Genomic DNA, 26,767 nt, shown 5'->3' on the forward strand with positions numbered 1-26,767 from the left:
TGCACCAGTGTCATGAAAAGACACTGTTAGAGAACCCAAATCCTCAAAATTACTATCAGCATTTCAGAGAGATCCTTTGTTCTCACTTCTGATAGTTCAGAACTCAGTTGTCAAAGTTCTTTATCAGGAAAGAGTTTATCAGATACTGTTGATGAAATCAAGTGCTTCTGGAGAGGAAGAAAGATTATATAAGACCCAGAACCCTCAAATCCAGTCTGTGATAGGTACAGAAAGGCTGTAGTAATTCCCACCAATTTCATAGCATAAAATATTTATTCTCATTTTCTCTTTATCTTCTCCTTTATTTTGTTTTGTTTTTTTTTAATTTTAAGGAGGAAAAAAAAGCAGAGAAAGGGTACAAGTTATACAGATTTACAGAAAAAAAAATAAACAGTAGGAAATCACTAGTTAATGGATTACATATTGTCATCTTAGAAATAATTGTTCAAGTCACAAAATTAAAGCTTGTAAAGTGGACATTCCAACAATGATACTGCAAACAGTTCCGTTCAATGATCCAATAAAACTCTGTGATATCAATTTCTATCTTATACACTTAAATATACATGCAGTTATATAGTTTAGAGCACTTTCTTTTCCTCTCTTTTGTACCATGACTATTACAAATTTTGGGTTTCATTGCTCCCACGGTTCTTATTACTTTTTTGGAAGGGAGTAGAACCAAATGTGACATAACAGAACAGAGTCGGTCAAATCAAAAGGGTGGACATAATAGATAATATAAAAACATAATACAAGGTAATCAACAATGGTTACCATAATGCCTCCCGCTATCTCTAATAGAATTGCCTATATCATTAGTTATAATAAAATTGAACAAAATAGTAAAGAACAAAACCAACAAAACCAAAACATTGGAGACATTGTAGGTCTTCAAAAGTAGATAAAAGTCAACGAGAATGGGCGTTATAATGAATCTCATTATCTTCACAGCTGATGCCTAAACTTTCGAACCTGATACTATCCAGCAAAACAGAATAGGGGAACATCAGTCAAAAACAAGATGGTGAGAGTAATACAGGGCTTTAAATCGAGATAATGGAAAGTGGGTCAATCAAAGTGGGTTACTATAATATATCCTGCTATTTTTATTTATTTTTCCCTTAATTAAAAGGATAAAAATAAAAAAGTAAATAATGGTGGAGACTGAGATAAAAGAGGGCATAACAGCAAAGCAGCACAGATCAAAACATAACCATTTAAGAATAGTGTTTCACCACCAGATAATCCTGACATAAAAGTAGTTACCATATTGTTTCTTTCCTTGAAATCCTTGAGTACAACTTCGTATACTGTAGCATTAAATATATCAAAACAATGTAAAACCATTTAAGAGAATGACAGCATTACAGAGTATTTAGAATCGACTAACAGAAAATGAACAATGGTTTCTGTATAATCTCCTTGTCTTAAAAGGTTTTTGCTTATACTATTGTACATAATAAAATCCAGTAAGATACAACCTATTTAGACCAATGGAGACAGAAGAACAAAAGCTTGATGAGACTTCAAAACAAGATGATACTAAATCAGTATTACCTATTAAGATGTCATTTTCTCCAAAATAGCTGTTCCTATCATCCAATCTTCTCTGTCTCATTTCTGTTGAGCTCTTTTTCTGTCAGTAGCTGTCAGTTTGTCTTCTTCATTTTGTTCTCTGCTCCGTTCGTTGTGGCCTCCCCGCCACTATTTCTGGATTCTTTGTATTTTTCTTTTTTTATAATGTCCTGCAATACTCTCTGTAGAGTTGAATTGGTGGTTGCAAATTACCCTAGTTCCTCTTTATCCTGGAAGCACCTTGTTTTTCTTTTCTTTTTTTTTTTTTATTTTATTTAAGGAGAAAAAAAGGCAGTGAAAGGGTACAAGTTATACAGATTTACAGAAAAAATAAACAGTAGGAAATCACTAGTTAATGGATTACATATTGTCATCTTAGAAATAATTGTTCAGGTCACAAAGTTAAAGCTTGTAAAGTGGACACTCCAACAGTGAGACTGCAAACAGTTCTGTTCAATGATCCAGTAAAACTCAGTGATATCATTTTCTATCTTATACACTTAAACATAAATGCAGTTATATCATTTAGAGCACTTTATTTTCCTCTCTTTTGTACAATGACAATTACACATTTTGGGTTTTGTTACTCCCACATTTCTTATTACTTTTTTGGAAGGTAGTAGAACCAAATGTGACATAACAGAACAGAGTCAATCAAATCAAAAGGGTAGACATAATAGATAATGTAAAAGCATAATACAAGGTGATCAATAATGGTTACCATAATGCCTCCTGCTATCTCTAATAGAATTGCTTATATCATCAGTTATAATAAAATTGAGCAAAACAGTAAAGAACAAAACCGACAAAACCAAAACATTGGAGACATTGTAGGTCTTCAAAAGTAGATAAAAGTCATCGAGAATGGGCATCATAATGAATCTCACTATCTTCACAGCTGTTGCCTAAACTTTCGAACCTGGTACTCTCAAGCGAAGCAGAATAGGGGAACATCAGTCAAAAACAAGATGGTGAGAGTAATACAGGGCTTTAAATCAAGATAATGGAAAGTCAAATTGGGTTGCTATAATATATCCTGCTATTTTTATTTATTTTTCCCTTAATTAAAAGGATAAAAATAAAAAAGTAAATAATGGTGGAGATTGAGATACAAGAGGGCATAACAGCAAAACAGCGCAGATCAAAACATAACCATTTAAGCAGAATAGTGTTTCACCACCAGATAATCCTGACATAAAAGTAGTTACCATATTGTCTCTTTCCTTGAAATCCTTGAGTACAACTTCGTATATTGCAGCATTAAATATATCAAAACAATGTAAAACCATTTAAGAGAATGACAGCATTACAGGGTGTTTAGAATCAACTAACAGAAAATGAACAATGGTTTCTGTATAATCTCCTTGTCTTTAAAAGTTTTTGTTTATACTATCATACATAATAAAATCCAATAAGATACAACCTGTTTAGACCAATGGAGACAGAAGAACAAAAGTTTGATGAGACTTCAAAACAAGATGATACTAAATCAGTATTATCTATTAAGATGCCATTTTCTCCAAAATAGCTGTTCCTATCATCCAATCTTCTCTGTCTCATTTCTGTTGAGCTCTTTTTCTGTCATTAGTTGTCAGTTTGTCTTCTTCATTTTGTTCTCTGCTCCATTCGTTGTGGCCTCCCCGCCACTATTTCTGGATTCTTTGTATTTTTCTTTTTTAGAATATCCTGCAATACTCTCTGTAGAGTTGAATTGGTGGTTGCAAATTCCCCCAGTTCCTCTTTATCCTGGAAGCACCTTGTTTTTCCATCAATTTCCAGGGACAGTTGTGCAGGATATCTCAATCTTGGCTGGAGATTATTATCTTTCAAAGCTTGAATTATTTCCCCCCACGCTCTTCGTGATTTGATGGTTTGTGCAGAGAAATCTGCTGTAATTCTGATGGGTGTTCCCTTGTAAGTGGTCTGTTTCTTGTCTCTGACAGCTTTTAATATTCTGTTCTTGTATTGAATTTCTGGAATTTTTATTATTATATGCCTGGGTGTTGCTCTGTTTGGATTGTAGGTGGCTGGGGTCCTGTATGCCTCATACATCTGAGTATCTTTACCTTTTGCTAAATTAGGAAAATTCTCCTGGATTATTTCTGTGAGTAGCTTTTGTAGCTCATTTGTTTGTGTCCCTACTTCTTCTTTTATGTTCTTAATTCTTAAGTTATGGATCCTCTTATCATCTTCTTGTCTTTGTATTATTGCTGTTTGTTTCTTTGTTACTTTTAAGAAGTTTTTCATTTCATTCTCCCATATTACAAATCTTCCCTCCAGTTCAGATAGTCTGTCCTTAGTTTCTTTCAAGCTGTTATGCCAGTTTTCGATAGACTTTTTAGTTTCCTGGTAGTCCCTTTGAACCTGCTTCACGTATTCTATGCTTTCTCTATTTTCTCCATCAAAAATTCTCCCCTCTTTTTCTGTTCTTCCATTCCACCATCTGTTTTTTCTTGGGTGGTGCTTAGCATTTCTCTAACTATTCTACTTACTTTTAGCTTCAGGTCATTGATAACTTCATTCCTGAACTGATCTATGAGGCTCTCTATATGGCGCTTTATGTCTATTGGTGCAGTGTCCGCTATTACCTGTTTCTCAGAATTGGGGGCCGAGGAGCCTTTCTTGTTGCTGCCTCTTCCCATATTCTCTGTTCCTTATATATGCAAGCTATTATAATAGGCCCAGCTTCTCTCCCTGTCAGCCACAGCCTGATCGAATTGCGCCAGTTAGGTGTTCCCGCCTGCCCACCGCAGCACACCAGGAAGTTCCAGACCAGGCAGCCTACGCGGGGCCTGCCCCTCCCGGCCACCATCAGGCTCTGGGATCTGGGTTGGGCTAGCCTACTGGGTCCGCCAGCAGTGTCACGTAGGTTAGTCACTTTTCACCAATCCCGCCTGAGAGGGGCATGTGTGGCTGAAGTCGCCACTGCGCCCTGCTCACACAGGACTGCCCGGGCCCAGAGTGTCTTCCACTGGAGTCAAACTGTGGTAGAGTGTCAGTTTCTCTCAGTCACCTCACCACAAGTCAGTGCACGCCTCCCTGCCTGTCCTGTTTTCCACTCCATTCTCAGATTGCCGTTCTCAGAGCTTCCACGCATCTCTCTCCTTGCCGAGCCAATGTAAAGGCAGCCAGCCGCCGCGCGGCGGGAAACCCAAATCGCAGCTTCCAATGGCGCGGGCTCCAGCCTCCACACTGAGGCTTTTCTGTTCCTGTTTTAGCACCAGGACTGCATTCCAAGTTGGTTTCTCTCAACCCAGTTCGTTCCTGAGTCAGCAGAGCATATTTCCACCTCCTTATGTCTCCTTGCTCCGCACCCTTCCTGACTTCTGAGCCGAGCCTTTCAGAGAGCCTCCGTAGTAGCTGTTATCTGTCCGCCATGTTCTCCCGGAAGTCTTCTCCTTTATTTTGCTTGTTCAAACACCAACATACAGTTTCTTCTTGTTCTATCTTGTGCATTTTATTAGGCTTTCTGGATTGCTTTTTAATAAAGTTGTATAACTGAGAAAAAGTCCTAAAAACAAATGATTTTATCAAGATAGGTTATATAAGAAAAAATCTAAAGGTATATAAGACAAACTATTAATAGTGATTACAATTAAGGGATGAGATTTCCAAGGATAGTTTGCTTTCCAATACATTCATTTTTTTGTGACCTTTGACTTTTTGGGAGCAAGATTTTTTATAATTGAATCCTTTGTAAAAATAATAAGTTACACAGCATTTTTTGCCCAGACATAGTTTCTTGAAGGGAAAAAACTCCTTAATAAACAATAAGCAAGCAAACATCCTACCATTTACCCTCTGGTAAACAGAGATAATGAACAATTCACATACATTAACTCACTTAATAATCATAACGAGCCTGAATGAGTTAGCTCTCCAGCATCTTAACAAAATACCTCTGATAAATAGCTTATAGAGCCACAAGGTTCATTTAGCTCATTGCTGTGGAGGTTCCATTGCTTTGGGTGTTTGGAGAGGTAGGGGATGCTGCCATACTTCATGTCAGGGAGCATATAGTAGAGCAAACTGCTCACTTCATAACCAGAAAGAGGAAAAAGATGAGCTGAAATTGCACAATCACCTTTGATTACACATCCACAGTAACCCAAGGACCTCCTATAATGCCCACCTCCTAAAGGTTCACTACCTCCTAATTGTGCCACCCTGAAGACCAGACTTCAACCATAAGTCTTTAGAAGGCACTTACATAAACCAAAGGGAACCCTATTAAGTAATTATAATTTTTGTTGTATCCCACTAAAATGTAAGTTCCAAGAAAGGAGCTGTCTTTTCTACTTATTGCTATATCTCAAGCACCTATAACAATGCTTAATGCATTGTGGACCCTGAATAAGTACTTACTGAATAAATGCACATTTTATGGATGAGAGCATTGAGACACAGAGAGGTTAAGGAAGTTGTTTAAATTCATACTTTCATTAAACAGGGCCAAGATGGGAACACAGATGATTTAACTGCAAAATTATCCTTCTACATTGAATATTGTCTACTTGCATCCTATTACATGAAAGCAAACATAGTTCCACATACTCCAGACACTTTCTTTATATAGTAGGCCAGAAGAATAAATGGAGCAAGAACTTTTGAAAGCATTGTCCTTGCGTTACTAGTGCCTTCTCTCTCTAACTTATTTAAGGACAAGGCTAAAACTCCACCCATCATCACCATAAAGAGACTGTGGACAGCCATTTCCAAAACTCTCTAGTAGAAAGTGAAGGAAGCATTGTCCTACTTAGCTATTTTCCAGGTTAGTCAGTTGGCTCTTCCCTGGTTCCCCCTTCTTGACCAATTAAGGGTGAGTTGTTGGTTCCCCATTGTTCACCAAAAATGCAGATCAACAAATCACCAACAAACCAGCTCAGCCCACCTCAGTGGTAAAAGCTGAGGCTCTTGGGCTCCAAGTTTCTTTTGCTGATTTTAAAACAATATAAACAAGGAAAATGCCCTGAGGTTATGGCATCCAAACTGTAACAAAGGTTTGAAGGTTTTACTTTTAATTTTAAAAGACTGCAAAAATGTAACTGTTGGTTATAAGCCCTAACTACGAGATTTTAAGAGGTTATTCGCATTCTAAATCTTTCTCCACCAAAACAGCTATTATTGAGTATTTCTATGCACAGGATTTTACGAATACCTAAAATCCTTAGGAATACCTAAAATACCTTTTGTGGCTCAAGCTCTATTTTACCATGCTTGTTTTCCCACCTGGTCCAACATGATACTGTCATCCCACGGGCCTGGAATACCTGAGCATGAGGCAACCTGCTCATTTGATCCAACTTCCTCACTTCATGCTACAGAAACTGAGTCCAGAAAAGAAAATTATTTCTTCAATGTCAGATAATGAATAAATAAGGGTAAAATAAATAGCTCTTTTCTGGTTTTCACATAACTTATGAAATTCCCTCCAAATTCCATGTAGCCTGTAGTCATCATGTGTTTTCTCTGTACTCTACACAATGTGGCAACATGGAGAAAATATTGGCCTAAAGGATTCAGTTTTCATGGGCTTATAATACAGACATATAAACATATAAATTGGAAAATATCTCAAGACAGCATTCTATTATTCTATGAAAAGTATTTGTGTATTTATTTGCTCATTTCCTTTCATTGAACTGACATTATTGAACATAGCAAAAACTCAAAAATAGACTTTGCTGTTAAAGATCAGTTAGAGGATAAAAAGACATAAATATTTAAATAATTATTAGCGGCTTCTGTAGACTTACTGTGAACCTGACTAAAAATGCCACTTGCAGTATTAATCAAGGGTCATAGAGTGAATAAGATGATGAAAGATGTGGGACACTTATTTAATTTTAAAAACTCAAAACCTTATTCCCAAGAAAGAGCTAACAACTGACCTTTATAGTGCATCAGCACCATGCTGCGTTAGTTACATTTACTTAGCACAGCAACCCCGAGATATTAAGAAACAAAAGTTAAGTAACTGCCCCAAATCACCCAGCTAGATTCTCAAATGCACACAACACCAAATCCTAAAGTTCATGGCCAGAGAGGGTCTACAAATCCTGGGCTAGCCTGCTTTCCTAGCCTTGCTGAGAAGATGCTCACTGCAGTTAATGCTCATTTCTATTGATCCTTAAGGGTGAAGAAAGAATTTCCAGGTTTTGAGGTACAAACCTCCTTTGCCATTGTGGCCTCTAGAAGAGGGGAGAGTGTTCTTCCACAGGTGGCTGGTGGTATCATATGGGATGTGCATGTCTGGGTAGCCCTGTGAGAGGGACTGTTCTCTAGGTTCATGTTTTCACATGATCCACAGAGGTTTACTGAGCCAGGATACTGGACATGCAGTAGAGTTTTTGATCCTCCAGCACTGACTTATCTAGAGCAGGGACAGGAAATGAAGTCAATGGACTTTCCTCTTCAGCTGTCATACCAGGTAATGGAGAATAAGATACCACCTGTGCCTTCTAGGACTCTCTTTTAAGCATTTGCTTGATCCAGCTCGTTGCCTAACCAGGGATGGTCTTCCTTTCTGCTCTCTCTGACTTTAGCCTACTGGGATTCTGAAAGCCCATACACATAGATTTGTCTTCCAAATTCTACCATATTCCACAACCCCCACCTCAAAATTAACTATCATAATTAAAAATAGGGTCCAGCTAGTTCCATAAAAGAGGGTCAGTTTATTTTATTTTTTAGAAATTTTCAAAGTTTTTTTCTTTTTTAATTTTTATTAGTTCATGTTTGCAGGACATAATGATTACATTCATCATGGGAAGTATGTTTCATGTACATAACACATGTCAATTCTTTTTATTTTTGTCCCCCTTATAAGAGGATCAGTTTAGACTTTCAAGAAAGTCAAGATATAACTGTACTACAAATCATATGATGTGAATACTGTAGTAACACACCTAAAAAGAGAGACATGCATGTGCCAAACTAATCAGAGAATTTTCGTGAAGGACAGTAGTGGCTTTATGATAACTGGACTTACATAATCTATAGATAGACATGAGCTGGCATAACTGAAGTCCTTAAGCTAGCCAGAGGATTAGAGGTTGAGAAAATTATTTGAACTCTCTGAACAGAAGTGAGTTTCTGAGCTCTAGAGGAAAAACACAGTACTGGCCACCAACTTTTGAGAGGTCAGCAGATCAGCCACCATCTTCCCAGTCCTGGGATTCCTGGCACCGTGTGCTTGCATGCCCAAGAACTCAGTCAAACAGAGAAATTCAGGAGGAAATCCTACTACTCCTGAAATGTTTTCAATCTGGCCCAGACTGACTGTTACAGCAGTGACTGAGAAATGACCAACATTTTCTTGTGGCTTTTGCTTAGAAATTATTGCTTTATGTGACTATCTTACTAGTTAATGGGGTGTTCTCCCTGAAGCCAGAATGCCAGCTCCAGGAAGCTGCCAATCTGGCTTTCAGCATACACAGCAAGGACTTTCCCTGCCTAAGAGCTGGGAAGAACAGAGTCTCTGACATTTATCCTTGTACTCAGGCTAAAATCGTTCTTATGACTTCCTCACCAAATGGAGATCTGGTGACTATGAAATCACCTCCAATGATCAGTAGCCTCTGTCCTTGCAATGTTTGAAATCTCTGCTTTATGTGGAGTTATATGTAATCTTGGTCTCTGCTGTCTACTCTTTGGCACTATTTTTCCCTTAATGCAACATAAAATAATTCAGTTTAATTCCTTGTCAGAATATTCTTTCCTATATTTGACAATAATCAGTGTGCCCCATGTCCCTTTGCCTTTTCTTTTTCAGGCCTGATATCTTCTATCCTCAATCTTGGGTTTCCAGATTCCTCACTTGCAGGATAGTTCTCCTGTCATTCTTGTGAGTCCTTCCCCAAACTCTGTCTCCCTCCTACCTCCAGAAGAATGAGATACTCCCTCACAGAGGCTGAGTCATAGTGTAACAGCTCTGATCTGTTTCATGGTACTGACTGTGTCTTCACATTCCAACTGGGATCCAGCTGTCACTTCTTCCAAGCTGCTCAGGGTCTCCCCCATCCTCTCATTCCTCACCTCTCACCTCTCCTCCAAACTGGCTCACATGTATGCCTTCTGTCTCCAAAACAAATCATTCAACCTGCATCACCAACAGCTGTCATCCTCCTCTACTTTTCAGCCAAACTTCTTGATATTCATAATCACTGACATTTTCTTCCCTTCCACTTATGCTTTAACCCCATGCAATATGGTTTCTTTCACCACTCCACTGAAAATTCTCTTCAAAGGTCACCAACCATCTTCTAACTTCTGACTCCAACAGATACTCTCCAATCCCTGTTTTACTTAATGGAAGCATTTGATACTCCCAGTCACAGCCCATCCTATAGGTCCTCTGGCAGTGTTCTGTGGGTCCTTACCCCACTTCTGTGGGCATTCCGCTCATTGTCCTTTGCTGGCTTCCCTACTGTGCCTCTTTCTGATCCTTGGATACACGTGTCTCAGTGTTCTGTCCTAACTGTTCTCTCTGTTCCCTGCCCACATGTGCCACCTGAGGACAGTCATTCCAGTTCCATGACTCTAACTACTCACAGTACCCTGAGCCACATGGTCCTCTATCCTAAACCTTATTCATGTCCTTTGCTTCATGAACACATCCAATCAAATGTCACGGGGCATCTTATACTCAGCATATGCCATGCCTGTCTAACCTAGTAAATTTGCTTGTCCTGTTTTTATCCCTGACCTCTAGGAGTAGACGCACCACCATATATCTATCCCAAGCACCTCCTTCTTCATCTTCCATATCTAGCTTGTTATTAAGTCCTGAGAAAAGTCATCAGAATCAATACTTCCATGGACTCAGTATCTATAATGTTTCTAGCTTTTTATATACATTATTTAACTTAATTCCCTGGATAGCGCAGCAAAAGAGGTATTATTATCTCACTTTCTTATTATTGAAGATGGAAACTTACATTAAATATCTACCTGAGGTCACATATTTAGTAAGTGACAGAGCCAATCCTACTTGATCTCAGAGTTCCCCCGTTTTCTATTCTCTTTTATCTGAGCTATGCTTTTTACCTTTCAATGTCATTTTTCCAATACCTTCTCTCCCTCAGTTTCCCCATTGCCTTATCTCAACACTTCACAATCTGTCATGTGGTCACACCCTGCTTTGTCTGTAATATTTGCTCTCAACTGTCCATCTACTCTGCTTCCAGGATGGACTTCCTGCAACACACGCTGCCTTCCTGCCTGTGCCCCTTAGTGTGTCTCTCATGAGGCCCTTCACATAGATTTACGATGGGCTGCCTTTAGGTTTTCTCCCACCTCGTCTCCCCCACATCCTCCTCTTTTCCACTCACTGGCAAGGTTCTACGTATTCCCCTGAAGCTCCAGGAAGGTACCACATCCTAATCCTGAATACTGTTCCCCCCAGCAGATCTGCCTGCCTGCTAAAGATTCCCAAATGGCAGGCACACGGCTTTATTATTACATATTACGTTACAACTGCTTTTTTGTTGTCTGTGCTCCTGTTTGACTATGGATCTTTATATTTGTTTTTGTATTCTGGAAAGTAGGACAGCCCATTGTTTGTGGTAATACTTAGATATTTTAATTAAAATTTTATATTATACCTGGTATAGTTCTTGGCACTAAAAAGGACTCCCTGCCAAATATATTTTTGTTATTAAATTGTAATAGAAAATTTAGTAAACAAGTGTAACATAATGTGATGTGTTATTATAGATATGTCCAGAGTACCAGGTAGCCTACTGAAGAGATTTCATACTATTCCATGTATAGGGAAAAATATAGTTTAGGGAAGTCTTCCTAGAAGATATGACATATAAGCTGCACCCTATGATCTGAGCAAGAGTTGGCCAAGGCATAAAAGGAGGCTTCTGGGCAGAGAGTACCAGCAGCTGCCATAAAATATGGAACTATGCAAGGGCCTATAGTGGCTAAAGAACAGCAAAAATGTGCCTAGAGTGTCAAAAGATGTGGACCGGTATTGAGCAATAAGATTGGAACCAAAGTAAACACCACCTATGGAATTTGAATAAAACCTCAAAGACAGGGAAAACCATCCTAGGATTTTCAAAAAATAAGTGATCCTCCCAGACTTGTGTACAGAAAGATGTAGATGGTGAATTGGTGAAGGGGAAATAAACTTGAAGGAGGCAAGATCAATCATTGTAGGACCTTGGCCAGAAACAGCAATGTAGTAACCTCAGGGAAAAATTACCTCATCCTGTATCTACCCAGGCCCACCTGAACAAGTTTTTTCTACAGAGAGTCAGTTCCCTCAAATTAGAGCTCACCCCAGGTAGAGGGAGGTGCCCAGAACGGTAAAGTCTCTGGTCAAATATGTTTAGAAAATTCTGGGTTATGCAAACTTCTTAAAAGAGAACTTTCAGAGTCTTTGACATACATCATACATGCCATATGTAATAATGCAGATTTATTTTACTCCTGAATGTCTTTCTGAGGACCCAGAGTTTAATGCAATTTGTAAATAAAAAACAAAACAGTGTCAGTTCTAATTCCTGGAAGAAAAGAAGGAATGGAAAGACATAGTTTTCCATGGGATGATAACTGATGTTATCACTGAATACTCTCCTGCGGGAAACTTATGTTTGTTTATCATTGGAAGAATAGAACAGACTGCCATGGAAATATGAGTGGTAGCATTTAGTCATTCTGTTTGGAGTCAAGCTGAGCAAGTTCACCTGCTCCTCCCATGTCCCCCATGTTTGTTCAGGCCTCAAAGAATCAGACCCAGGTGTTTGAAAGAATGGCAGGTCCTGACCTCTGGAAACCACATCTTCAGTACCTGAAATATTCACCAACATCCCTCATCTTCATTTGATTCAAAATGTAGAGGAAGGTACACTCTCTCAGACTCCCCTTACCCTGGAGGCTGCATCCCAGGAGGCAGGTGCCCAGGTCTGTGTCCGTGGCTCACATATCATCACACTGTCTCCTGGCTCAGTGGGACTCCCAAGTATAGGTCACTCTTTGCAGGCTTCCCCTTGCCTGATCTACGGAGGAAAAATCAAACTTCTGTCCAACATCTTGTGTCTTTAAATGACCCTTTACTTTGGAATGTCTTCCTTGGCAGCCTCAAATCCATTTTCCAGCTGAGTCCCAGGGGTTGGGAAGTCTGGGCAGCTCCCTGTGTGGCTTGGGGAGTTGCCTCTTTCTCCACTGCAGGAATTCTCCACTGGAGAAGAATCAGATGTTCCCCCACAAATTCTTGGGCTACAGGGTGAGAAGTTCAAGAGTGAAGCAGGAGACAGGAAAGTGGTGTCCTCCCTGGTAGGGGACTGCTTCTGGCAAGACAGAAGGACACCAGCCAGCACTAAAATCAAGAAGCCATCCAGCTCCCTGGGGCCTCAGATCTGGTGGTAGGAAAGGTCCTGCTACTGCCTTAGTCATGTGCTGGTCTGGTTTGTGTAACTATAAAGAGGACTTTAGACACTGGTTCTCCAGATTTTCCTGCGACATATTTCTCTCAACAAGAATGGTTCAGACCTTATTCTTCATCTTGTAGAAATATCACGAAGCTCCTAGTGTATCAGTTGCACCCTCAGATGTTAAGCAATTCATATTCATCCTCTACTCACTCACAGCCCAAAACAGTCCAGGCAAAGAAAGGGCACTTGAATAAGACTAGTAGACTTTGTCATAAATGAAGAAAATGCTTTTTCTGTCTCCTTGTCCAATGTTTTCTTCACCATGTCTTTCCAAATGCTAAAAGAAATCTATTATTTTACCTATTTAGTTTTATCTTTTACAAATCTATATTGCTTTTCAGACTAACCTAAGGCAGAATCTAAAGTCAGATTACAGCCAGATCCAAATTCCTACCAACTCCATCAACTACCAAGTGGACTAGAGTAAATACCCCTAGGCAGACGACATCTACAGTCAGGATTCCTTCTTGGGAAAAGCATCTACTTCATATAAGGTAATGTGAAGTTTGAGATAATGTGTAAAGAGCTTAGTGTGATGCCTAGCAGGCAGTAAGTACTCAAAAAGTGTAAAGTATTTTTATTACCAATTTAATTATCACTTAATAAATATATAAGTTAAGTGATAATTAACAATTAAATTTTTTACAGAGGAAGTCTGTGTACTTGGATGTTCATAGAAATGAAAAAAAGTTTTTCTACCTGAACCATTTAGATTTTCACACTAAAATTTTGTTTTTGTCCTTAAGTAGTTTTTAATTATTTTAACAACTTGTCAAGCAAACTCACAGTGTAAATTTCCTCCAAACTCTTCATATATATATCCTTTCCTAAACATTATTAAACTATAGTATTATATCATGTTAGGCATTCAACTGATTGGCTGGATGGGTATATGGGTGGATGGATGGATGGATGAATAGATGGATGGATAGATGTCGATGGATGGATAGGTGGATGGATGGATGGATGGATGGATGGATGGATGGATGGATAGCTGGATGGATGGATGGATGGATGGATGGATGGATGGATGGATGGAGTTAAGACCAGGGACTAAAGTAATTCTTCTTGATTTAGACTGGTTCATTAGAAAGGTCAAGACACTGGTATAATTTGGTATAATTTGGTGAAGGCCCAGAGGTCTTGATTCAGACAAAGAGCAGATGCAGTATAAGTAAGGGGAATTATAAGATGAGGCTGTGATCAGAGACTGAAAGGGAACAGTATAAATCCTACAACAGGAGAAGTTTCTGATGATGAGAGGCCCTGGGAACAGCCTCAAAGATGCCAGTCCAAAATGATGGGGTTGTGGAGGTCCCGGAAGCCTAGGAACTCTCAGTTCCAGCTATTGGATGGGTGGTCCAGATGGCTTTTTATATAATTCCAAGTTGAAATTTAACTAATGAGGGTTTACTCTGTATTCTGCCAAATTGTTGCATGGAAAAGAGAGTAGTTTTTATATAAAATTGAATTAAAAATGAAACCCACTAGACAAATGTATTTATTTATAACTGTTGCCTTCTTTTTTACCTCAGCAAGTGAGGGTGGTGTTGTTTAAAGGTCAAGTGTGCTTGTGTGTATGTGTGTGTCAGAGAAAGAGAGAAAGAAAGAGAGAGAACATGCACTGCTTGTTTTGTTGCCTGACCTTTTTAGCATTTTAGCTCCAGGCTAGCTGTGAAGCAATAGTGGACATATTATATATAGTAAAATGTCACAAAAAGCCAAAGACATTCTGTTCCCAACTCCCAACTCAAATACTTGAAATTCATACTCCAAATGAAAATTCACAATAAATTTTGGTTTGGTGAGCATAATATCTGTGCATGGGAGGATTTATTTATCATTTCTATTCATAGTACAATCGTCCCTCAGTATCCAAGAAAGACTGATTCCAGAACTCTGTAAATATCAAAATCTATGGATGCTCAAGTCTCTTATATAAAATGGCACAGTATTTTCATATAATATATACAAAACTTCTGTGAACTTTAAATTATCTCTACATTACTTATAGTATCTTCGCAATGTGATTCTGTGTAAATAGTTTTACTATATTGCTTAGGAAGTGCTGACAAGAAAAAAGTCTGTACATACTCACTAGAAATTCAACTTATTTTCCAAAGATTTTCATTCTGGGATTGGGTAAATTCATGGATGATAACCCATAGATACAGAGCACCTACTATGTGTTGGGCGATGTTTTGAGTACCAAGTTTTAAGGGCTTGTTAAGCCATGGGATGCATTACTGAAAAAAAAATTATGAAATTCTTTTCCCTTTAAGAACACAAAAAAATTACAATCTGTTTTCAGTTGTGTGCAGAGACTAGAAAATGAAAGCGTTGATAATTGTACCTAATTATACAAAAGAGGAACACACCATAGTCTTCTCTAGTCCTATCCCATTGGGAACACAAGAAGAACTCATTAAGTCTTCTCAGATTTAAGTCTCATGTTATGTGTCTTACATCATCCAACCCAACCTCTTACACCTCATTGCCCTTGTAAATTCTTTTCTAGAACTTTCTGGAGACATATCTTGGTCTGAATTCCTGAAATCTGCATTGCTCTGATCATTCCTTGTCATCTTAGTCTTGTTGAAACTTGGCTTTTCTCTGAAGCCACTATTTCTCTAGAAGCACTCAAAGTCTGTTTGCTGTCTCACACTGTGTATCTAAGGCATTAGGGTACAATTAGTATCTTTTCTACTACTGTTTTAATCTGTTTGTCATCCTTCCTTTCTCTTACAAGAGAAGAGAGCTATATGTTAGCCGTCTTACCCTATGATTGTAGGAGTTGTGGCTAGAATGACAATCTAACACTTCACTGTACAAAATCATCCTCTGACTATAACTAAAAGTACTATATCATATATCTGAAATTCGCTAAAAGAGTAGACTTTAAGCTTTCTCATCACAAAAAAGAACTATGTGAGATGATGACTATGTTAATAACTTGATTACAATATTCATTTCATAGTATATACATATATCAAATCATCACACTGTATGCCTTAATAAGTCGAATTTTATTTATAAATTATACCCCGGTAATGTTAGGGTAAAATTGTTCGTAGTTTTTCATCTTCACAACAGCCCACAGAACTTGGCCAGACAGATATGTTTGTGCCCACTGACAAATGGAATACCAAGGAAGAAATAGAGAGTAAAGAGACATGAGCAAGGTCACTTAGTTGAATATAGAAGGCCAGATCAGGCCCACAGCCTCCTGATCCAAGCCCAGAACTCTTCAGCAGTGAATGGTGGCAAGCCACAGCCTCTCCACTTCTGCCCTAACAATATGAACCCAACTCCAGCTGTGTCACAAAGAGACACAGAGTGCTGATCAAGAAAGGCTCTGAAAAACAACATCAGGAACAAATATTTATCCACTTACTGGCCTTTATGCTGGACAGGATAAGCCATACACAAAATTATGCGGGCAAAAAGGATGCTTCCCTGGGTCAGTTAGTGTTGTTCACCCCTTTGTTGTCACTAACCTCCTCAGAAAGATGCCCCAGCACACAGGAAACCCGAGGAGTACCTTGCCCATCTTTTAGCAAAAGACCCAGGCTTGTATCTGACAGCAGGTTAGGAATGGCAGGCCACTTTTTTCTGTCACATGTATTACCATTCCTGTATCTAATGGAGATCAATCAAGACTTTTTCTCAACGAACACCGCCCCCAGATATATACTTCTGTCACAAACTGATCCATGATGTGAAAACTTTTGTTTAGCCTTGTGTTATGAAAATTTTAATGACTTGTACCATTCTTGTTTCCAGAAAGAAGCACCAACAAAATTCTACTGGAATCAAAGAGTGAGAATGTAGTAAGGGGATATCTGTGTGCAGAAATCTTAGACTGAGGATATTTGTTGTAAATGAGCAGGAAACTTCTCTCTTAGCTTCCTGGAAGACAGAAAACATCAAAAGGGAAAATAGTTTTAAAAATTTAGTCTTTCTCCCCCACTTCCTTTCTTCCTCCACTTCTCCTTTCCTCTTCCTCTTCCTCCTTTTCTTGAAGGATATGAAATACAGATGGCAATACCAACACAGATTTCCAATAAGCATATCAAGCAGCTTGAAGGGTATCATCTTCACCCACTAGGGCAGTGTTTTTCAAAGTTATCTAGACTGTCAGAACTATTTAGAATGTTTGTTTAAAAATCCAAGCTCCTGAGGCTCATCCCACACTCACTTGTGAGGTTATGAGATGGACCTGGTGATCTGCATTTTAAACAGGCTCATTAACTGATTTTTCTAATCCTGTAAGTTGGAGAACAACTTCTCCAAGATGTGAGTAGATGACGGTGGCTTCATGTGGAGGTCCTTCCCAGCCTTCTTCGTATCTTTTCAAGGAATGATGTCTGAATGTAAAGAAGTCTGTAGTGGAGGGATTCCAGGCCTCAGGGTCTGGCTAGGGGAACATGTGAATGCTGCAGAAGCTTCTGATTATCTGCAATGGGCAAGCCTGGCTCTGAGTTTTCTGCTGTGATCTCAGATGACCACAGGTGACAAAGAAGACAGGCCTATCCCAGGCCTCCTAGAACCTTCAGGGCATCATGTATGCCAGGAGAGCTACTAGACTGTTTCGTACACAGTGATGTTGATTTGCCTGACCATTGCCTACTCTTTCCCTTTCTTCTTCTCATCAATGATGGGGCAGGCAGAACTTCAGAACCAGTTCCGAATCCAGCCGACAGGGAGCATACCACCTCCAACTTGCTAGCCTGAGCCTCCCTACTCTTTCATGCACCTTGCCATCTGCCAGGGACATTCCCCCAGGGAGGCAAGCATAAATTCTTCCTTCTTTCTCCTCACAGGTTTGGAATAAATTGCCTCATCCAGTTTGAAGACTTTGCCAATGCCAATGCCTTCCGCCTGCTCAACAAATACCGCAACAAGTACTGTATGTTCAATGATGACATCCAAGGTAGGTTTCCACCCAACTGACAAATCCAGTTCTGACCAGGGCCTTTTTACAAAGCTTGCCAGGATGCTGAAGCAGGGAGAGATATCACTCAATTTCTGATTTCCTGCCAGCATTTGTTGAAGGAAAAACATTAAACTTTAATTCAACTCCCACTTGGCCAGTTCTTGGCTCTATGACCTTGAGCAAGTCTTTTAACATTGGTAAACCTCAGTTGCCTTAGCTACAAAAATGGAGATTATAACTACATCAAAGATCATGATATTTAATAAGTGCTAGAAATTTTATATAATGCTGCCACTTACTAGCTATTTGAATGTGAATAAATAACTTCTCTGACAACAGTTTCATCATAAAGTCTACAGATATGACAGTAATAGCCTGGAAGGTGGTTGTATTAATTTAAAGTACTAACACATACAGACCAATTGTCAGTCACCATATAAACATGGGCTTCCACAGCCTTAATTACTTGTTCTTAAATTTTAAACACATGATGTGTCCTCATCAAAGAGTCAGAACATTTTTTCCCTGACCTTGCCTGAAATGTACACTGCTGAGAATGATGGGCTTGAAAGACTTTGGCACCCAGGACACAGAGTACTTTGAAAGCCAATACGAGCGTCTTCTAATGCAAAGTCCACTTAGTCACTCATTCTAGGACCCAAAATGTCTAAGGACACTTGCTTTTTGCTGTGGTGGTGCCAGTGTCTGAAACTGGAGCTGAAAGGATGGCCCTCTAAGGGGTTATCTGACCTGATCCCAGAGTTCTCAGTATCGAGCACTGAACATCATTCCTAATACTTCAAAAAGGCCAAGAAAAACACTGATGGGTCTGAGAGGATATTATTTAATAAATGAAATTTGCCCAACAAGGTCTATTACAAACAAAGATCCATGTCAGACAAAAAAGAATGGATTTGTGGGAACAGAAGAGTAGAAGACTGGGGCTGGGGTTTGAGCTCAGTGCTCAGTGGCACAAGCACCTGCCTGGCAAGCACAAGGTCGTGAGTTTGATCCCTGGTACCAGAAAGAGAGAGAGAGAGAGAGAGAGAGAGAGAGAGAGAGAGAGAGAGAGAGAGAAACAAAGAAAGAGAGAAAGAAAGAAAGAAAGAAAAAGCCTGACCAACATCTCAGTCAACAGATGATTCTTCTAGAAGCTGAACAGTCTCAACTTTTTATCAAGTGAGTTTTCATCAAGTGAAAGAAACCCAGGTAAATCTAGCTAAGTTTTCTAGCTAAATATTTCTTATATATCAGGCACTTTTCTAGAGACTTTACACCTTTAATCCCATGAGATGTTAGCAGCTACATCTTACGAATTAAACAAACAAGCAACTTATATAGCCAGTCAGTATACAGTTTAAATTTTAAGCCAGGCATTTGGATTCTAAATTCCTTGTTCACAATCACTCATCGTACTGTTCTAGGTCTTACACTCATATAACAAAATCACGTGCCTTTTCCTTCCCTTATGGTGTACATTATTCTGTATAAGAAATGTGATAAATGGGGATTTTTTTGTATTTGTTATGACTTGGTAAAGAGTGAGATAGCAAAGTCGTAACACCCTTTTAGATGAATAAGTTCAAATATGTGATTCAGTGCCCAAAAACTGAGTGCCCAGAGAGGAGGAGACCCTGAAAGAAACATCAGCCATGGTTACATACCTCCATCTTCTCAGCTGCTTCATTCTCTCCCCCTGTGGCTCTAATGCCTGCACTGGGGACAGGCATTGGCTGGGCAAGCCCAGCTTTACCCAGACAAGCTGTGCACTCTGCAGACATGGCAGTGAGGTCCAGGAGGACTGGTGGGTGACAAGAAAGCACTCTCTCATTGTTTGCTAGCTACTTTACTATCAGTGTGGTGGGCAGCTGGGGTCCCTGTGGCTTTGGAAGAAGTACCTGCTGACTAGCCCCTGGCCAGCTCTACTTTCATGGCATCACCCATGAACGAGCAGCAGGACAGCCATCCCCATGAACAACTGTGTTGCCAAGGCCAGTGTAAGGAAGTGAAAAACAAGCCCATGTGCATAGATTCTATCTTTATAGTCACAGAGTCAGCCCCATGGGCCTATAGCCTCATAAACAAAGGAACCCGCCCAGGCCCTACAGTCCATCAGCCACCACCCCCTGCACTGTTGCCAGAATGTGACTCTAAGATGGAAATGTGGCTAGCTACACTACCGTATCTTCATGAGAAAGTTAACATTCCTTCAGTGAAATATATGGCTTCGGGAATCTTTCCGCTGACCTCTGACTCTCTCTTCCTTCTGACTCCTATGACCTTCTCTCCAGTCATTTCTGTGTGTGAAAGTCCTATTCACACTTTCCCATCATCTTTGCCTGAGCAACTCCTTTATCCATCAAGACTCAGACTGAAGGCTTCCTGCCCAAGCAGTACCCAGGTCTGTCCCTGCTGCCCCAGTCTGATGTGTGCACCCATATACTTGTTCTGCTCTGGCCATTCTCTTCCTCCACTATATCCCAGGTTTTTGTATTGAACTGTATGCCTCCCCATGAGATAAGCTTCCAGTGAAAGGAACATATCTTAACCATTCTTTGCCAGATTCTGGCACAGTGCCTGGTACATTGCAGAGGCTTACTAAACATTAGGTTAGTAAATTAATGATGCAACACAAGCCAACGACACTCTCATAATAACACCCACTGTTCATGTGGGGTTTTCCACACGGAACACCTTTCATGCAGCTTCTCTCTTATCCCAGTCATCATACATATGTCACCTATAAATACACATGTGTATACTCATATGTATATAAACCCGTGTGCACACATAAATACATATGGAGTGTTTTGAAATAATTAAATCAATTCATTTGCTTAATTCATTGATTTATGTCCTACTTATAGACTTCTAAGCACAGCCAAATGGAACAGTATTCTGAGTATCACAGCAAATGAAAGAGGAATTTCCCATTCTGTTCTCAGAAATTAGAACTGAAGTCATTAATCTAGAGAGCCAGCAAATAGTTCTGGAATGGTGAGGACTTTAATATTATTCCAATCTGTGATGAGCACAACCTAATTTTTGGTGTGATCATATAATTAACAACAATAAAGCAGTGGACATGAAAATGCATGACCCCGCCCTCCTTTCTCAGAAAAATTTGTGGCCTCAACTGATGGCAACACTGTCAGCGCAAGCCTCCCACATGGAAATGAAGAGGCCCAACCATTTGAGCCAAGGGCAGAGCTCCCAGTTGGATTAGCTGAGGCATTGGAGCCTACTTCACATCTCATCTTCCCTTTTTGCCCTGTCCTATTTCCTTCCCCTCCTTTCTACAAGAGCACTTCTTAAAAACATCCTGAATACTCCATTATGTGATATTTCCCAAGGGACACAAACTGTGCCAAATAGCAACATTTCGCATGCCCGCAGAACTTTAGGTTTGAACAGTGATTCCCATCTCCATTATATCACTAGTTCCTGGCAACCACCCTCTCTTCCTGAGGGAGGGACAGATGTTGCTGTCCCATGTCACTGATCAGGAAACTAGAATGTAAGAGGTTAAAGCTTTTTCAAGGTCACACCGCAAGAAAGGCACAAACATTGGAGTAGAACCCACTTATTTCTGACTGAGAATTCTCTACTCTTCAGGAGATCAGAGTGCTGGTTGCCTATTCCCATGTGCAAAGTGGTAGAGCAGATCCTCTTGCTAAGGGTCAGAGTCTAAAACCCACCATGCGCGTGGTCATTACTGCTCCCAGCATCCTGTTGCAGTGATCCTCTCCCCCTCCTCGTTCCATTCTCTACTCTAACTCCTGCAGTTTAAAGATAAGGGCCAGTGAGAGGAAGAGACTCAGTCATAAGCTGCCGCTGACAAGACCAGGACCAGAAGCTTGTGATGTATTTTCTCACTATGTGGGCAATGAGGGGACTGATGAGGAATTTCACTATTAAAAGACCAATATGGAAGATCCAATGAATGCTGTATTTATTTCCCTTTAATTTGAAATACAAAGTAAGAACAAAGAAAGCTCTAAGCCACATAGTGGTGCTCAAAAAGTATCACAATTGAAGTGGGCTTGGAGTGAGAGGAAAAGAGAGGCGAAGGTAAGAAACACCAAATTAAGATGGTAAACAGAAATGAAAACCACACTGAATAAGCTGAGTCCCCGTCCATCCCAACAGGAACTGGGGACAGATTTTCAGAATGTGCATGGAATCCACACCCTTCAGAAAGCGAGACTGGAGCAGTGTTGCCCACTCTGTACACCATCCTAACCTCACATCTTCAGAGGGACCAGGAAAGATAGAAAACCAAAGTCCTCAGGAATTTCCAACACTGAATTCCATGAGGTGGGGCAGGGCATGGCCTAGTATGGTACAGGAGCTTGAGCACATTGTTTGAACTGTCTCCCAGGCAAACAACAGCCCCATACACCTGAAAATCACTGACACTCCAGGCCAATCACAAGATTTGGCTTCTGAAGCCACAGCATTTGAGATAAAAGGTTCTGTCTCCTTTGCCCCAGCACAGTGCAGACTCCCAGGAAGCCCCAGGCCAGGCTGAGCTGGTCCTTGGCGAGCAAGGCTGCCAATGCACTGAGTCATCACTGGCAGCCTCCTCGGGAATTTTGGAATAAGCAGAGGCTCAGGTGACCTCTGTTGTTTCAGCTGCAATCAGAGAAGCATCTCTGCTCTTATGGGAGGAAAAAGAAGCCTAGAAGGGAAAAGGAAGCAAGAATCCTTACACTAGGGGACAGAGCAATTCCAACCTTGGGAAGAATTGCAAGCAAAGAGCTAGGTCAATAATGCTGCTGTCCTGGTAACCTTGGGCTGCCAGCCTCCAAGTGCAAAGTGAACACATAGTGTGACTAGGAACAGGAAAACCCAATAGGTTCACCAGTTCCAGGGCATCCTCCACTCTTCTAGGCTTCCCTGAACCTGAACTTCCCTCAGTCCCTCCACATCCCTGAGACCAGCTTGTAGGTGTGCCTGTGTGCTATGTCAGGCCAGCATCATCCCCTCACATTTTAAAGCCTTAATTTATGAGCGAGCTTGCTTAACACAGATACTGAACTGAAACAAGGCTACATGTGAATGCTTATTTTTCTGCTTAAACATTTTGGCCAATTGACGTAACTTCAATTTTCGGATTATTCTTTCCCTTATCTGCAAAACTGGACATAACAGCATAATAGTCATAAGTAGTAATCAACCAATACCACTGGAATGCCCTGGATGCTTTTCTAAGGCCATCATCTATTCTGGTTTGTTGGTACGTGTGTAAATTCATTTTTAAGTATTTCCAACATCACTGTGTTTATGGTACTCACTGTGCCAAGGATTGCAGGGATATGAAAGCAGGAACCGGTGTAGTTCAGTGTTCACTTCATGATACCTGTTACTGATATCTCCAGTACATAGCAGGCTCTCAACATGTCAGTATGGGAGGAGAGGAAAGAGAAAGGATGGAGACTCAAGACAGGGAGGTTCTGACGGACAGGAGGAGAGGCTCAATGTGAGCACAAGGGAGCTGCAGAAAGGGCGGCAGAACCTACCATACTCTTCTCCTTTTCCCCACACATGCCCTGTTCTTCTGGTCCACTGAATTTTTCTGACAAGTCTTATTTTGAATGTGACTTTGAAAAGGTTTCTGCCAAGAACTCTCTTCCCTCTCTTAGCTAGTTTTGAATTGTCCTTAAAGACTCAAGTGTCACCTCCTTCAGAATATGGTATCCAGAGCCAGTCCACGGGTATCTAGATGACTCCACCTTTCCCCATGGCCCAAAAATGGCAGCCCACTTCACAGAATTCCCCTAAAGTTCTCCAGGGCCACAGAGGGAAACCTGACTTTTCTGAACACTTATGCAGTGGCAACTCCTTGAAAATAAGACTGTCTTATTCTTCTTTATATATTCAAAAGTCAGTCAATAAAGAACATGCACTCATTTTGGATTGAGTTGTGGGAAGCAATTCTTGCAAATCTTGGATGCAGATCTAGTTTTACAGTATAAACTGTCCAATACTACAGGGTCGTGGGCCTCTATAGCCACCGTGGATGGGCCCTGACAAACCCTACCCCGCCCTGACTTCCATAATGCCTGGGTCAACAGTGTTGCCGCTGCCTGATGAGGCAGTAAATTCCTCCTCTTTCCTCTAAGAACCAGTTATTCAAGATGGACATTCCTACCCTAAACTACATTGTGAGACCCTACTTAAAAAAAAATCATAGTCGTCATATGTGACTATTAAAAGTAGAAACTACATTTTTAGCTTGCTCTTTTGTGCTATTTCCTGAACCTACAACCTCAAGTATTCAGTTTGCAGGAAATGTAATTATAGAAATCTCCCTCTGACGAAGAAAAGATTGTTTTTCTTTCATAAAAAATGGGAACAACCAGTCACTCTTTCAGCTGCCCAAGGCATTTACGAGCATAAGCCATGTTTCTGGCCATCCCTCGACCCCAAGGCTTCTCAGAGGGTTGCTTCCAAAAAGCTAAGTAGTTGTTCTCTCACCCATTTTATATTCCTGGTATAAACTCCAGGAGCCTCCCAAGATGAAAGCAGATAACTCCTTATGATGGGTGATGACGGAGATGATAACTTTATCGACCAAACTTCATAAAAGCTGCTGTTTTTCCTATCAAATCCTGGATTGTAATTACAATGGCTTGCCAACTGAGAGGATTACATGAAAAAAGGATCCCAGAAAAGAGACCACAAAGAAGTACCCACCAATGCTGCCAGTAGATGTGGCGGTCCAGTAGAGAGGGACATATTGAAGATTCAGGGAGCAAGGGAAAGAATTATAGCACAAATTCCTTGAGTGGATAGAAATGACAAGATCCATTACACAAAGAGAAGTGGCTTCAGCTGGGACCAGAGACACTGTCTCAATGTTTATAGCAGGACTAGCAAAATGCATAGATATGAGGTGAAGGACTCACAGACTTGGCAGTGAAATGATTCGCAAGTTCTCCCTTGATTCCTTTTATTTTCTTTAAGCCTCATTTACTTCTCTGAGAAAGAAAGAGGGAAAAGGTAAAGCTGTGGTAATACAATAATACCTACTTTGTAGAGCTGTTGTGAAGATCAAAAGAGCAAAGGCAGGTAAACTTACAGCACAAAACCACAGTCACAGTAAGAATGATCAGTAAATGGTAGCTGATCTTGCATTCTTTTATTGAAATATGCAATTCTTTGCTATCAGATTTCCCAGTGCTGTGTGTCCCCCACCCCTTCGAGTCACAGGTGTACAATGACAGAGTCATTACCGACAGCAGAGACTCCTGTCTACGCTTTCCTTCTTCTGCTTCCACTTCACCATCCACGCCACAGTTCTCCCCGTGGAAATCATAATACCATTCCATTTTCTCCACCTCCAATCAGAAGCTGAAGACCCCCAAACAGTTACAATGAACATCCCAGGCCCTGGCTTTGCTTCTCCCTCAACGACCAACCACACCAAGTGTCTGTCTGTCTGTCTGTCCATCTTTCCCTCCTTTTCCTCCTCGCCCTCTTCATCCTCTTCTTCCTCCTGGTCCTCCTCATCCTCTTCTTCTTTTCTTCTTCTTCTCCTTCTTCTCCTTTTCCTCTCCTCCTCCTATTCTCTTCTTTTCACTCTCTCTCTCTCTCTCTCACTCACTCTCTCTCCCCTATGCATTATAGAATGCCACAATCTCCAAACCCCATTCAGCACTGAGTTTCTGAAAGTAAGCCCACGTATTCTATTCTCAGGTTCTAATCCTGAAAGACATTAATACTCAAAAAGAAAAAGCCCCTGAACCGTCTTTGGGAATGACTCTGGCCAAACATCTTTGGCGCCATCTGGTGGCAAATACTTTGCTCAGCGAAGGTGAAAGCCTATTTGTTATGAAAGGATCAGATAAGCAAACTCCTTCTCTCTACAGGGCAAACTAGCAGTCCACTAAAGATTCCATTCCATTCATTGTATCTCAGATTTGCATGGGCACACAAATTATCCAAAGAAATTTTGAAATACATATTCTGACTCATTAGAACTAAAATGAAAGCAGGTTTTGAGGGGCAGAGAATGTAAGTATAATGGAGTTGTTTGCGGGGAGACCAAGAAATGGAGACAGGCCACAGTTGGTAGATTTATTGTAGACTAACAAGTGGCTAAAATGATGGACACAGGAGATTTGAGGATTTGGAGAGAAGATCATACAATTTTCCTCATTATCTCTTTAAGTGATTTAAATAATTATTTATATTTGCCTCTTTCTTGGATGCTAGTTAGTAGTTTCTTTGAGCACATGCAATGCTGATTCTGGCCATGTTATAACCTGATTTATTCAGTTTGGATTAAAAAATAGACATAGGGAAAGAAAGAGTGGCTAATGATGCCTGTGGGAAGCACGGGAAATCATTTGGGCAGAGTCTTAAGGAATAAGTAATGAACTGCAAAAAGTCCTCGAGAGTGGGAAAGCATAGGGCACGAGCACACAAGTATATAAACAGATGGCATTCAAGGGCACTACAAATAACATTAGTGGAATAGGAAGGCATGAAACTGTAAAGACAGGCTGATGTTATGGCTTGTGTTTGGATGTCTTCCCAAAGCTTCATGCAGTTCTGGGTGGAGCTTTTCTAAATGTCCCTGGATCTAAAGAGAGTGATGCTGAAATTGATATGGTGCAAGGCTAGGATCAAGACCACCAGCATTAAGGGTGTAAGTGCTACCCACTCTAAGTAGTAAGTTACAATATAAGGGACAGAAAGAGCTGTGGTCATCAGTTGCTTGCTTTGCTACCTTGTGCCCACCATGAACTGTTTCTCCTTTGTAATGCCTACTTGCTGTGCCACCCTGCCTTGGTGCCAG

General features: G+C 40.4%; 1 protein-coding gene across 4 annotated transcripts in view; it reads left to right on the forward strand.

Annotated features, from left to right (window-relative positions):
- Window positions 1-26,767, forward strand: part of Me3 (malic enzyme 3) — a 219,997-nt gene that overhangs the window by 178,807 nt on the left and 14,423 nt on the right. For all 4 annotated transcript variants that reach the window (XM_003468608.5, XM_013151159.3, XM_013151158.3 and 1 more), the window contains exon 8: window positions 17,849-17,958. In XM_003468608.5, the coding sequence (XP_003468656.3) occupies window positions 17,849-17,958 (110 nt within the window). The remainder of the gene's footprint in view (window positions 1-17,848; window positions 17,959-26,767) is intronic.

This window comes from Cavia porcellus, unplaced genomic scaffold (genome assembly GCF_034190915.1).
Source record: "Cavia porcellus strain 051 isolate PalLab524CR breed Dunkin Hartley unplaced genomic scaffold, mCavPor4.1 scaffold_9, whole genome shotgun sequence".
Lineage (NCBI taxonomy): Eukaryota > Metazoa > Chordata > Mammalia > Rodentia > Caviidae > Cavia > Cavia porcellus.